Genomic DNA, 13106 nt, shown 5'->3' with positions numbered 1-13106 from the left:
ATCTTGTTTATTTCCGGTGTCTACGTGGGTTTATTTACAGGTGTTGCATAATGTTTTATATTCAGTGCTCCACAAACCGTTGCTTTTAAAATGACCACAAAAATTTACGATTTGTTATCGTCATCGTAATTTAGTTTTGTTCAGCAAATGAACGTGACTGGTTTTCAAATTCGAGCAGAATAAGAACTGGTTCGTTTTGAATTCAGCCATTTTGAGTATTGGCAGTTGCATGTCAAATTCAAATATTGTAGGGTTCTCCATCCTTTAAGTCATTCTTTTGTCGATCTGTCCCGCCCTTTGTAGATGTAGTTCAGATTTCCAATAATTTTCCCGAGAATTAAAAATTCCAATTTTTTTTTAGCCATTGTATAATATTTATTGTAATTTATTTATATATTTATATAGATAATGTATACGTATTATAAATTTGTTGCCATTTATTGTTATTTGCATTTATAATTAATATCTACAGCAATCTATATATGAATTTATATACATATATACATACGTATATAGTAACCAGGTATTTTGATCAATATCATTATTAAAAAGGAATTATAAATTCATAAACTTTGAGGCGTAGCAAATACAAAACAAATGATTTTCTTCGCTTTTGACAAACGCAAAATATAATACATACATATGTATTTGTATATATGTATAGTGCATATAATTAACATAGTATAAAACATAATTATATGGATAATAATGCGAATAATTTGAAAAAAAAAGAAAAATATATGTATGTGTGTGTGAATGGGCCCTCGATTAGCAATTAACATTGAGCAATTGAGAAATGTTTCGCTAGCTTAGGATTGAGTTCTAACAACAAATGATTTACTGTTTCCTGATAACATTTTGTTTTTGTTTGAATTTTCTTTTTATACAATTTTTACAATTTTTTAGCTGGACAACTTTTAGCAATTTCTTAACTAACCTAACCTCAAAAGTCGTAGAAAAAGAAAAGTGTGCCCAAAGCATTGGTTTTTCTTTTCCTTTTTTTTTTGTATACAGAATTTTGTGTCTTAAATTTGTTTAAAAAATTTCACAGTTGTAAAAAATTTGAGTGCTGGCAAATGCGTTGCCCCGATTATCCAGCACGGATAATGTATACATATACATATTTATATTTTAATACCTAAAAATGTGTTTATATGCGGGTATGGAGGTTGGAGAACTTGTATGTCTTTGTGTGTAGTTGCTTTTGTTGACATTTCGAGATATTGGAGCATTTAGCTGCTCCACAGGGTCTGCTTTATCGTATCGCCTGGAACGCACCTCTGATTGGATTTCCAATCGGGCGCTGTTAGTGACAATGTTCGGTCACATCGACGATAACCGATTTCTTCCAGCAGAACAGGAAATAGCCAACTCCAGCGCCCAGGACGACCATCATGCAGAGCCAGACATTGTATGTCATAAATATCAGCATGAGCAGGAACGAGAGCGTCACCTGGAGCACGTGCAATAGCGTCTGGTACAGATGGTTGATGGACAGCATTGTGGGTCTGTATAGCGTGGCATAGTAATAAATATTTCATTAGAATATCTTGTATTATATGTATTGCCCTTTTAAGACCCCATAAATGGAAGAACGAAAAGTGTGTCAGTGGTTTTAAAGAAAGAGAGGGGAGGCAAGTAAACATAACATAAACAAATTGATAAACAAACAAATGATACGAAATTCAAACATTAACAGGATGCGGTGAAAGAAGAACTAGTTCAAGATAGAATTCTAGCGGTAGTTGATTCACCTATACTAGTTCTTTAGTACATAATGTTACCTATCGATAATTTGCTATCGCCATTTTGGCGCACTCGCAATTAATTTTAAAATATCTGCTCCTTGCATAATTCAATTGCTTTAAATTTATATATTTACAGTGCAAATTTTATTGAGAGGGAGAGAGAGAGAGGACTAGGCGTCCACAATAACAAAAGTGAGAATTTTTTTTTTTAGTTTTTAGTTTTTGTTTTAAACTAGAGGAGTTAGTTTAATACGCTATACACATTAGGTAATTATATATTGTCATTTGGTGCATTTAGTGTGCTAAATTAAATTAATTAAAAACTACATATACATATTGGTTACAAAATTAGTATTTGCAAATTGGATTCGTTACGCATTAGTGCAATGAGTGACTTAGTCACTGATAATTGTTAATTTTGCCGATAACTGGTCAGGTAATCGTAATTGGGTCTCAAGTAACAATTTGTCATACAGCTAATCAGATGCGAGTGTTTCGTACGGATCATAAATAAAAATTGAAAACGGATCCACCTAAGGGTGAAAGAGCACTAATTGCATTTGCAAATAATAATATCGTATGTGGGGTGTAATCAGATATAGAGAAAGACATATGGTTTATAATCGTATTACTGGCTAAATATTTGGATAGGGCTTTCGGGTGAAAATAAGGGTGGCGGGAATATTGGGATACTTACGGTTGCTTGTGCACAACTTCGCCAACGTATCTGGGGGGCATGAATATATATAGGTATACATATACATACATAAATATATATATATGTTATATGCATAGATATATATATATATATTGGAGGCGTGGGCACAGTTAACGGTAAACGGGTAGCGGTTGCGTGTGTGTGTGTGGGTGTACGTATACAGATGGGGAAATCAATATCAAATTGTTATCGTTATCGTAATCGTTATCAAATTGGAAACGTAAGATTTCATGATTGATTGTATTTATAGATATGGGATTATTTTGTGAAGTTGTTTGATTTGTTTTTACAGTTTTGCGAATATTTAGCAGATGATGAGCGTATTTTATATGAAAGACGCGCGCGATTATTAAATTGATTTTGAATTTTTATTTTTTTTATTTTATGATACAGTTGATGAGCGCAGAGGCGAAAAGCGTATGATACACACAAGAGACGCATAAAAAACAGCAAACGGCCACGAAAACGAAAGAAAGAGAAAGAGAGAAAAATATATATGATATATAAAGAGCATTAGACTATATATAAAAATAGATGTATGTACTATATACAGAGAGTTACAAAAAAGCAATGGCATATTCACATGCATTGAAACTTACAAACAAACAAAAAAAGAACAAGCACAAACGATATTCGATATGTGATCTTCAATCTTTGACCTTCGATAGTCGACAAAGAATTTTTGATCTCTGATCATCGATGTTCAATCTACAGTTTTTGAGCTACGATGTAGTCTTCGATCTACACAGTTTTAGTCTACAATCTACATAATCAAAAAATATTGAACTTTTAATCTGTTATTTCCGATATACCATCAACGCTGTCTCTAAACTTTAATCTACAGTTTTCCAGGTTCAATATATAGTCATCAGCCTTCAATTTACTTGATCTTGAGATTTTATTCTACGACCTTCAGTCATCAATCTTCAATCTACGTTCTTCAGTTATCAATTTTCAATCTACAATTAATCCACATTCTTCGACATATAGCCATCAATCTTCAATCAATCTATAATTATCGAACTTTCTTCTTCTTCGATCTTTGATACATATTCGATCTCCGATTTGTGATCTACAATCTTGAATATTTGATCAGTGGTTTACTATCTACAATCTTCGGTCAATGATCTTTGATCAACAATCTTCGATCTGTAATATTAGGTTTCCGATCTACAATCAACAATTATCAAGCAACGATGCAAGATATACTCACTGCACAGGAGATGGGGCGGCAGCGGCAGGCGTTGGGAGACGTGGCGCCTCCGGATTTCGCTGGGGTCCCGTGACGGGCCGATACTCAAGCAGGTTGTACGTCTTCCAGAACAGATACTCGCGATAGTACTTGAGGCCCTCATAAAGCAGCGCAAGCAGAAAGATGGCTATCATCGAACCAATCAGACCAGCCACCGTGTCGATGTGCCACCACGAGAAGAGGATGGTCTCATCATAGCCAAAGTGGAACTGGACAAAATACAAACGGAGCAATAGAAAAATTTGATATTAATTTGAGTCTCTTTTGTTGTTACATGAATTTGGCTTGCGTCCTTACCGCCATGGACATCATGTGCTCCATGCCAGTGCCGGTGCCGCCACCGCCATGATGATGACCCGCATGCATGCTCATCGGCAGATCGCCGTGGGTCGTCGCCAAAGGCGGCGTCAGCGTGGTGGCATCCAGTCCCATGTGATCGTGATCGTGATGCATGTTTGCATGATCGTGGCCGTGCATGGAATGATCTATCAGTTTTAACGCAAATCAGACACGCATATATATACATATGTATATAGAGGGATCCAACGGATCTACTCACCAACAGCGGGTGCGTTGTGGTGTGCGTGTGGGTCCATTTCGCCGGCTGGTTCTATTGCTCTGTCCGATCAGCAGGGTTTATTGAACTGCGGCGAAATTCAAAGGTAATACGGAAATTTAGCCACAGCATCTGTGATGAGCGAGTCTGCCCGACTGCCCAGCATGCCCTTAGAGCTAATTTTAGTATATTTTGGCTAAGATGGATTATAAAATGGGTTATGCCTATGTATACACTTTTCAGATATTGCTAGTTGGATAGTTTTGGTCAGTTAAATCGAATTATATCGATTGTCGGCAAACTTAAGAGATATTAACCGAGCTTAGTCAGAGTCAGAGTTCTTCTTGTTGCCAGCTCTGCTTATTTGATTGATCTGAAATTCATTTGCATGTATATAGTTTCCATTCAACTTCATTTACTGTTACTTTGCCATGCGACCTAATCACCTTTATTCCATCTTCACATCGCCCAATTACGAATCTGAGCTATGTCTGCGATCACCCGTCGTTCAATCAATTGGTTTATTGCCAGCTAGAAAGTAATTCATTCACTTCCAGCAATCAAATGACGCAGCAGCTGTCCAAAAAAAAAAAAAAAAAAGACAATCGACATATATCTACATAGTATATGTATATTGTCTGCTTGTATGCTTATATGCTGCCACCTTTCACCCGCTGTTCATTTCAAATGAGCTTAGAAAGTTGCCCCAAGCGTCGGCCACGCCCCATTCGCGTATTTGCCCGCCACTCAGACAAAGGTCACAAATTCCTGTGGCATTCACTCAAATGAATTGAAATATCTCCGCATAGCTGTGCGTGCGTAGGGAAGCTGGATTAAAGCGAGAAAGAGCTAAGGGGAGAGTGGGAGAGCTGGAGAGAAAGAACGCGTGACGCAGTTGGGTCAGTCAGTCAGTCAGCTTTAAGCTGGACGAGAAATTTTAAACAATTTTCCGCAATTTTAAGCAATTTGCCGCAGTTTAGTCAGTGCCAAATTCGAATCTGGCAACTAGGAAAGGTCAGGGAGAGAGAGATAGAGTGGGAGAGATGAGGGTGAAAGGTGATATAGAGCAGCTGTTCAGTAAACGAAATCTGATAAATAATAAAGGCTCTTGGAGAATGGACGATGCAGAAGCTATGATATAATATAAAACTTTTTACTCGAATAGGTAAAAGTTCAAGTGATACAGCTTATTTACTTAAAGACTATGATTCTTTAGTCTACAATGCGAATTGAGTCTAATTTTTACTTTCCAAATGTCATTGATCTCTGGCTACATAGATCGTCTAGATGTATGTTTATATGCATATAGAAAAACACTACTTATGTATATGTATATCCCTAATAACCCGCTCTTACGTAAAGTATAGAGCTAAACGACATTTTTAATAATATTGTATAAAACCTATATACTCTCATAGCATACATACATATGTGGCATAAACAGAGCAGCATATCTCTTAAGATAAGTAGCAGGAAATTTTGTCTTGTTGTATTGCTCTTGCTCCATTGTGCTGCAAACAAGTTTAATTATCTTGTTCGATAGCAAAGCTGATAATTATCGAGTTTTTTCGACTAGAGTAAATAGAGTGAACTAGAGTTGAGCAAATAGATTTATTAAGAGAAAACGACAGTATATAAACATTTCCTTATGCTTTATGCTACAGCCCTTCAATTATTTGGAAACACTTTTAAAGGATAACTCATCCAGTTATCGATAACATACAACACGAAAAACCTCTAGCCGCAATTAAAATAAATCACTTGAACTTTCGCTTTTACTTTTCTTCCCAAATCGTTGCACTGCACTCGCTCGACTATTCAGACTCGACTCAAGAGCCGCGTTGCGTCGTCCTCCTCGTCTGAGCCTCACCAACAGTCACAAATATATGTATATGGAGTATAGAGTATATGGCATATTGTATATATAGTAATATCATAATATTCCATATCTCACTGTTTATCACACTTAACCGCAATCGTCGCATCAACTTTTGTATATTTATTTTGCGATGTTTTCTTTTTTTCCTTTTTGAAACGGGGGCAACTGCAGTGGTAAAAATTTCAGATTGAGGCATTACACTTGTTCTGCTATGGTTTAGTTTGTTTGTTTGTGGTCTGTGACCGAGCAAACACACACACACACACGCTTACATACATAAGCGCATATCAGTGCAAATTAATGATAAGGCTGCATTTGGTGTGTTTCGATTGTCTGTGGTGGCTGGTGCTGTTTCTGCTCTTTCTGCTTCTGTTTTGGCATACCCTTCCAGCAGAGTATTTCAATTTGAGCATGCAATATGTGACGCATATAAATATATCTAATATGCAGTTGTGTTCAAGAAATTAGTGCTAACCATAAGATAAATGTAATGAACAATTTATTTTAGTTTATCAGATATACATTAATCTTAAAACTTATATTTTGTGCTAAGCCCTAGATTATGTTGTTGAAAATATTGCTCAGTTGCACTACTATTGTCATTAATACAGCTGCATATATAATCCTGATCAGCAGCAGCAATAATTGTCTAGGAAAAGTTCTGGAAACTTATCTTTAAATTTGGCTTTTTATTATCAGATAGCAAGATTTTAAAAGATAAACATTTCTATATATATATGTTAAGATTATCCATGCAGATCGGATTTTCCAGTTCGATATTTCATATTCGAACGATTGATTTTATTATTTACTATGCCACATATATAGCTCAGATTCTATTTAAAGAGCATTTCACACTTGACGTTTGCCTTATTTCCCATGTTCCACTCTCAACAACAGATATAATGGGAAGCTACAGGCAATTAACGCTACAAATATCGCGCATACATGAGTGTGTCTATATTATATAATATACATATTTAGATACTATAAATCGCCTGTGGAACAAACAGCTTTATCATTTTCATTAATTGCACTAATGCAATCATAATGATTCGACAGCTGTTTTTAGTAGGGGCGTACACTTTAGGGAGCTTTCACTGTGCACCAGTTCAAGACTGGTACTGTTTAAAGCTCATATAGTTTAGTTATTTATAATAGCTTTGAGCTATGGGAATTACCATTTTGTCTGGCGTATTACAGCCCTCTCCCCCTCGATCGTCCCCTCTTTCTTTCTGTTGGATTCCATTGCTTTATGCGATAAGCAATTCATGAGTGCCTCTCTCTCTCTCTGTTTGTTTGTGGTTTGTGTCCCTTACTCTCTTTCTCTCACTCAACATTCATCTCTGAAATTACCTTATTATAACTTTTTAGGAATTACCTACTTTTCATTCGCGTGGCACGCCCCCTGGCTAGTGGCTCCCGTCAGCGTATCTGAGTTCAGTTAGCCCCAGTTTCGAGAATCCGGTTTTTCCAGCTACTTTATATGAAATATCTCTTTTCGCTTTTGCAATTAGACTTGTAAAAATCAAATGTGGAACTACCAAAGCGAATGCGCACTCCACGTTGGCTAAGTGACTCAGTCAGTCACGTGACACAGTCTCCATCCATATCCGGGCTAAGATCAGAAAGAACTCAAATGGAACCAATATAGCATGTAGTGAATGTGCTACGACTGGCACGACTATTGAATGCTCTGCATAATGTTGGATGTTACAACATTAATTAGTACATCGATTGCAAGCTATATAAGAAATTTAGTCTCCAAACTATCAATAGAAAATAGTCGAAGCTTGTATTGTCTTTAACAATTCATAGATACATAAGTACATACTTGCATAAATTTAAATAATATACCCCATTTACAGGGTATTTCTATAATTGATAGAAAACGAGTTCCAAATCACAATCACAAGATTTGATATTCACTTTGTCTATACGAAATCGTGCTAAGAATTATTTGTATATATGTACATACATACAAATATAAACCAAACGACTATCGCATGTAATTCGACAAGAAAGCAACCGCAATAAAATTAAAAATAAAAACAGTATAAAAACCAGCTGCTTTTTTTTTTTGCATTGTTTTTTCCTTTTTTTTTTAGCAAAGATAAGCCAAAAGGCAAGTGCAAAAAGTAAATCCGAACGGTAAACCACATTCCTTCGCTCTTACTCCCTCTTCTACACTGACCCCACCATACATATTGTATATAAGAATATATTACTATATACACTACACAAATGTCCATCACTGATGGCCCATAACGGCATTATGTATGCTTGCTTATTCCAATTCGAGAGAGCCAAAAAGACGTTCACCTTGATGCCAATTGAGCCCGAGCGGCGCTCAACTGGCCCAACGGGTTGGCGCTCTGCTGGCCACAATTGTTATTTCATACCAGCTCGAAATTACTTATTTCAAAAAATTGTTTCTCAAACTTTGCTCCACATGCTCCGAAGTTATTTTATTTGAAAATATATTTAAAGTCGCTAAGCGATCTTTGAAAGCAAGCGGGATTTATGCGGATTGCTATTTGGGGGATATTTGGTAGATATTCATAGCAGATGCTTGATAATATAATTAATGCATTACTTAAATTCTTAAAGATCCATATTCATATATGCACTTATATTTATAATAGATTATGTGCATATATCTATCGGTTTTAGAATTCTAGCATCAATGTTACATATATGTCTCTAAAATTGCTTTATAACTGCTTTAACAGTTAAGTGTTTTCGAGATAAATATATTTTTTATAAACTTTAATTTCCAATATTAATAAATCACAAGAGAAAACTTATCTAAATTTTTTTCTCGAATATTTTACTTACTGTAACGGTTCTTAGTATATTCACAGAATTAAAAGTAAACAAAATAAACTTTAAATTTATTTCTTCAAGTTTTTATTAGATATATGTGTATATTATATATTTTTAAATAACAAACAAATTAAAAATAAAAAAAAAAATAAAAAAACTTTAAAGCAACTCAAACAATATGTTAGATATACTATCCATATATGTATATAGCTCTAAAGTATATTCACAGAACATGTATAAAAAATATATATATCTTCATTATTTTTCGCCCTCTCTTTGTTGCTCTATTCAGTTCACTGCCTAGTTTAGGCACATTTTGAGCAAGCAAAACTTAAGCTATCATTGGTTAAATTGTTAGTATTTGTCTTCTTCTTGTTTTGTGTGTATTTCTTCATGTTGTTAATACAAATATGTATTAGAAATATATCTATAAATGTCTTAAGAATTAATGAACAAATTAAAAAACAAAACAGAAACAAAAACTTTAAAGCAGCAATATGTTAGACATACTATATATAAAGCTCTAAAGTATATTCACAGAACATGTATAAAAAATAAAAAAAATAAAATATCTTCATTATTTTTCAGCCTTTCTTTGCTTTTCTATTCAGTTCAGTACCTATTCTAGGCATATGTTTAGCAAGCAAATAAAAAGTAAAAGCTATTATTGATTAAATTGTTAGTATTTTTAGTCTTCCTGTTTTGTGTGTGTGTGTTTTACAAGAGTCGTCTAGTGCTGACTAGCTTTTGAGTGTTACATGGTAATTAAAATTAAAAAAAAAAATTATAAACTAAAATAAATGTGATTCATTCTTATCAGCACCAGCTGCGATCGTGGAAAGTGTTTCACTTGTCTAGGAGTCCGAATTGACGCATCTTGTTCAGGTAGAAACGCTCGAGAGTCGTGGCACAGCGATAGTAATCGGTATTGGGTGCGTTGAAGCTGCGGCAATTGGAAAACATACGCGCCATGTCGGCCATGAAGAGGCGACGCGTTTTATAGTAGCCACGCTCGAGGCGCTCACCCACAGTCTTCAGGTCCATTGGATATTTGATATGGACATAATAGTCGGGTACGTCTTTGGGATTGACGGGCGATAGGAAGGGCCAGGCAGTGGTTTGGCGTCGCATCGCCTGCAGCACTGCCTCGAATAGGCCCGTTAGATGGGCAGGATTTGATCGTTCCTCGACACGAGTGGCCGAAAAATTCGGGTGCCAGCCGATCTCTTTGAGCCCCGGTATCGAAGCGATTGGTATAGCGGCGACCCCATGCTTGAAGCACGTTAGGCCGGTTCGCACCCTCTCCACCTCCTTCTGGCGCTGTGCAATCAATTCATTAAGGACTTCTTTTTGCTGGCGTATGGTCGATGTGATTTGGGTGTTCACAATGCCCGGATGGAGCTCGCAGTGCATTAGAGTGGCACTATCGTACTCCTTGATAAAGCCCTCGTAGATGGGCCGTGCCAGACGTATCTTGTTTGAGAAGCCCTGCTTCTTGAAATAGCCAATGGCATTGCAGTCGGCATAGGCCAGCAGATGCTGAATGCCCTTCTGCATGATGTAGTCCTTCAAGTGATTCATCAAATAGCTGCCATAGCCCTTCACCTGTTCCGGCATGGAGATCGCACAGAACACAATCTCGGTGAAGCCTTGGGTGGGAAACATACGAAAACAGATCCCACCAATAGCCTGACCCTTCTTAGCCAACACGATCGTCTTGTGCATGGGATCGTACAGCAGTCGGGTTATATAAGTGGGTGGCATCTCCGGCAGCTGTTGCCCGAATACCGATTGAAGAGCAATCAGAAAGATCGCAGTCTGCTTATCAACGTCCTTTGTCAAAGAGTTGCTAATGCAATGGAACTCAATGATGCCCTTCTGCTCCTCGGCTTTCACGATCTCATCTTGGGGTACACTTAACGGATTCAGTAATGTAGGCTTGATTGCAGCCTTCGACTCCTTTATAGCATTAATGGCACGATAGACCGCATCGATCGGCAGATCATTTTCCTTATTATTAGCATTGCTTGTAGTCGTTTTACTACTACTATTCCACATTTTTTCGTAACTAGGTTGCCCAATAATCAATAAACTTGAGTAATCGAGAAAAATAATAATAATAATTAATATATAAAAAAAAAAAATTGTTGTGCTAACCAAGATGTGAAGAACTAGGGCTACAAAGGTCGACCAAAACTACAAACTAAATGGAAATACTACTAACTACTTATACTGTTAATTAACAACTATTTACGAATTGGTAACCGTCAAATTTACCATTTACCATTCGCGCCATTGCACAATAATCTTTGTGGAGGTATCAAAGATCAGCTAAATGGCAAATGGCTAACGGACATTCAAGTTCCCGTTTCATGTGTTGCTGGCGTCTCACTCTTCGTTCAAAAGACTCGCTTTCAGCTGGAGACATTAGCAACTTCATTAGCAACCCGCAGCATTATGCTCAGAGCTGTTGTATGTTATTTACATACAAACATATTATATTTGCATATACATACACATGTGCAACAAATACAAATATAAAAGAATGCACGTTTCTTCTATATCTATACAGTTATTTACTTATCATTGCTAAATTCAGCAAAACTCGCCAGTTAATCAATTGTGCATCGCGCATAGCAATCACTTGTAATCGCTATCATAATCGCTGTGCACGAGCAAACTGTTTTTTAAGCAGCGAGAGCACGAGTAAGTGCTGAACAGAGCAAGTGGCCGAGAGAGAGAGAGAGAGAGAGAGAGAGAAAGAGAGAGCAACTCTTTGACAGCTGACAGAAGGAAGACTGTGAATTGCTGCATGTGTTAGTTGGTGCGTTCACTAACACACGCACACAGCTGTGCAGCGGAGGAGGTGGAAATAGAGTAAACTCACTTTGTATGCTTATGTGTGTGTGCGTGCATGTGCTGTTACGTCACAGCGCGCGCTACATTTAAGTTTCGAGACAACTGCAAATATTGCACCATGCGATCTAAATTCGAAATCGATCGCAAAACCAACAAAAAATAACACAGATTTAAATACCAACAGTCGCACACACACACGCACGTGACCGTTTCTCTCTCTCCGTGCATTTGTGTGCGTGCATATAGCAGTTAAAGGTTGATTAACGAATGGAGCTGCAGCCACTGATAAACTGGCTCCGCACGTTCTTTTATTTGTTGATAAGTATTTGTATGTGTGTATATACTAAAGGCAACTATAGCAACATTACATTATGTTATTGTATAAATATGTGTATATATGTATTTGTATTAAATGATTGTACTTACTGCACTATGTAAGTCTGCGCCAAAAATTCCAAATGCAAATGCAAACAAGTGTAAGCCGGTGTATACAAAAGTCAACGGAATGTGCGAAGCTGAAACAGAAATCGGCAGTAAATAAACGATATATGCTATTATTATTTTTCTCTCTTTTTCGGGAGTGTAATCACTGTTTGAATAAGCTACACACACGCACAGCATAACATGACAAACGGAATTATATAGTTGTATTTATCGCAGTCAAATTATCGTTTAACATTTCGCATGCTGTTCGTGCTTGCAACATCAGAGAGAGTGATGCACAATCAGAACAGCTGTTCATAACGGCATAATTGAACAATCAAAATCATCGTTGACAACGACGATGGCGACGGCGGAGATGTTCACTGAGCGCAGTTGGCGAATCCATTAGCATAACAATAATGCGAATATGTCCAGCACTTTTATTCATTGAATGCACAAACATAACATAACAAGAAAAAAATTTAATGAATACGATAGCAAGAAAGCGCACTACAGCGTTATTTAATCACATATCAAAGAAACATGTTTCTGTTTCGCGGTGTGTGCATTAATGGCTTAGCACTTATGTATTGCATTATTGGACTTTAATTGAGTTACTGTTTATTTAATAATACGGTTATTATTTACTTCTTTTTTTCGTATTGGTATTGAATAAAAAATAAACAACCAAAAAATGCGCACGTCCGCCCGCAGACAACTTGTTCGCACGATTAAAGTTTCGTTTCCTTCATGGCACCATCAGTGAGAAAACGATTGTTGAGCTTTTCGATCTACTAACCGATTTTTGTTTACTATCGAGTATTTACATTTCTCTTACTTTCAAA

The 13106-nt window shown here is 36.6% G+C and overlaps 2 protein-coding genes across 6 annotated transcripts; both read right to left on the bottom strand.

Moving 5' to 3' along the window:
- Positions 1–836: 836 nt before the first annotated feature.
- On the bottom strand, positions 837–13082 carry Ctr1A (Copper transporter 1A). Of its 5 annotated transcripts, none has more exons than XM_089473271.1 (7): positions 12950–13082; positions 12265–12353; positions 4278–4362; positions 4016–4203; positions 3680–3927; positions 2446–2475; positions 837–1508 (listed from the first exon to the last, which is right to left on the bottom strand). In XM_089473271.1, the coding sequence occupies exons 3-7, from the start codon at positions 4312–4314 to the stop codon at positions 1307–1309; spliced, it is 705 nt and encodes a 234-aa protein (XP_089329397.1). In that variant the 5' UTR covers positions 4315–4362; positions 12265–12353; positions 12950–13082; the 3' UTR covers positions 837–1306. The 5 variants fall into 5 exon arrangements, with proteins under 5 accessions (XP_089329397.1, XP_017871934.1, XP_089329398.1 ...); XM_018016445.2 differs by having other exon boundaries at positions 12910–13067; XM_089473272.1 differs by lacking the exon at positions 12950–13082 and adding an exon at positions 12455–12846.
- LOC149267896 (histone acetyltransferase KAT2A-like) lies at positions 6309–11037 on the bottom strand. Its single transcript, XM_089473269.1, has one exon. It carries the CDS (start codon positions 11035–11037, stop codon positions 9826–9828), a length of 1212 nt encoding a protein of 403 aa, XP_089329395.1. The 3' UTR covers positions 6309–9825.
- Positions 13083–13106: the final 24 nt, after the last annotated feature.

Source organism: Drosophila arizonae, chromosome X (assembly GCF_054131065.1).
Source record: "Drosophila arizonae isolate 15081-1271.41 chromosome X, UAZ_ARI_1.0, whole genome shotgun sequence".
In the NCBI taxonomy this organism is placed as follows: Eukaryota; Metazoa; Arthropoda; class Insecta; order Diptera; family Drosophilidae; genus Drosophila; species Drosophila arizonae.
Note: the sequence above shows the minus strand (reverse complement) of the source record. Positions and strands in the feature narration are given on the sequence as shown.

What these genes read in the sequence shown, in the direction of transcription:
- Ctr1A (XM_089473271.1), bottom strand. Translation starts at nt 4,314, where the DNA reads ATGGACCCACACGCACACCACAACGCACCCGCTGTTG. An exon ending in CCACAACGCACCCGCTGTTG is followed by an intron (nt 4,204 to 4,277) that starts GTGAGTAGATCC and finishes TAAAACTGATAG; the next exon opens with ATCATTCCATGCACGGCCAC. An exon ending in GAAGTTGTGCACAAGCAACC is followed by an intron (nt 1,509 to 2,445) that starts GTAAGTATCCCA and finishes CACGCTATACAG; the next exon opens with ACCCACAATGCTGTCCATCA.
- LOC149267896 (XM_089473269.1), bottom strand. Translation starts at nt 11,037, where the DNA reads ATGTGGAATAGTAGTAGTAAAACGACTACAAGCAATGCTAATAATAAG.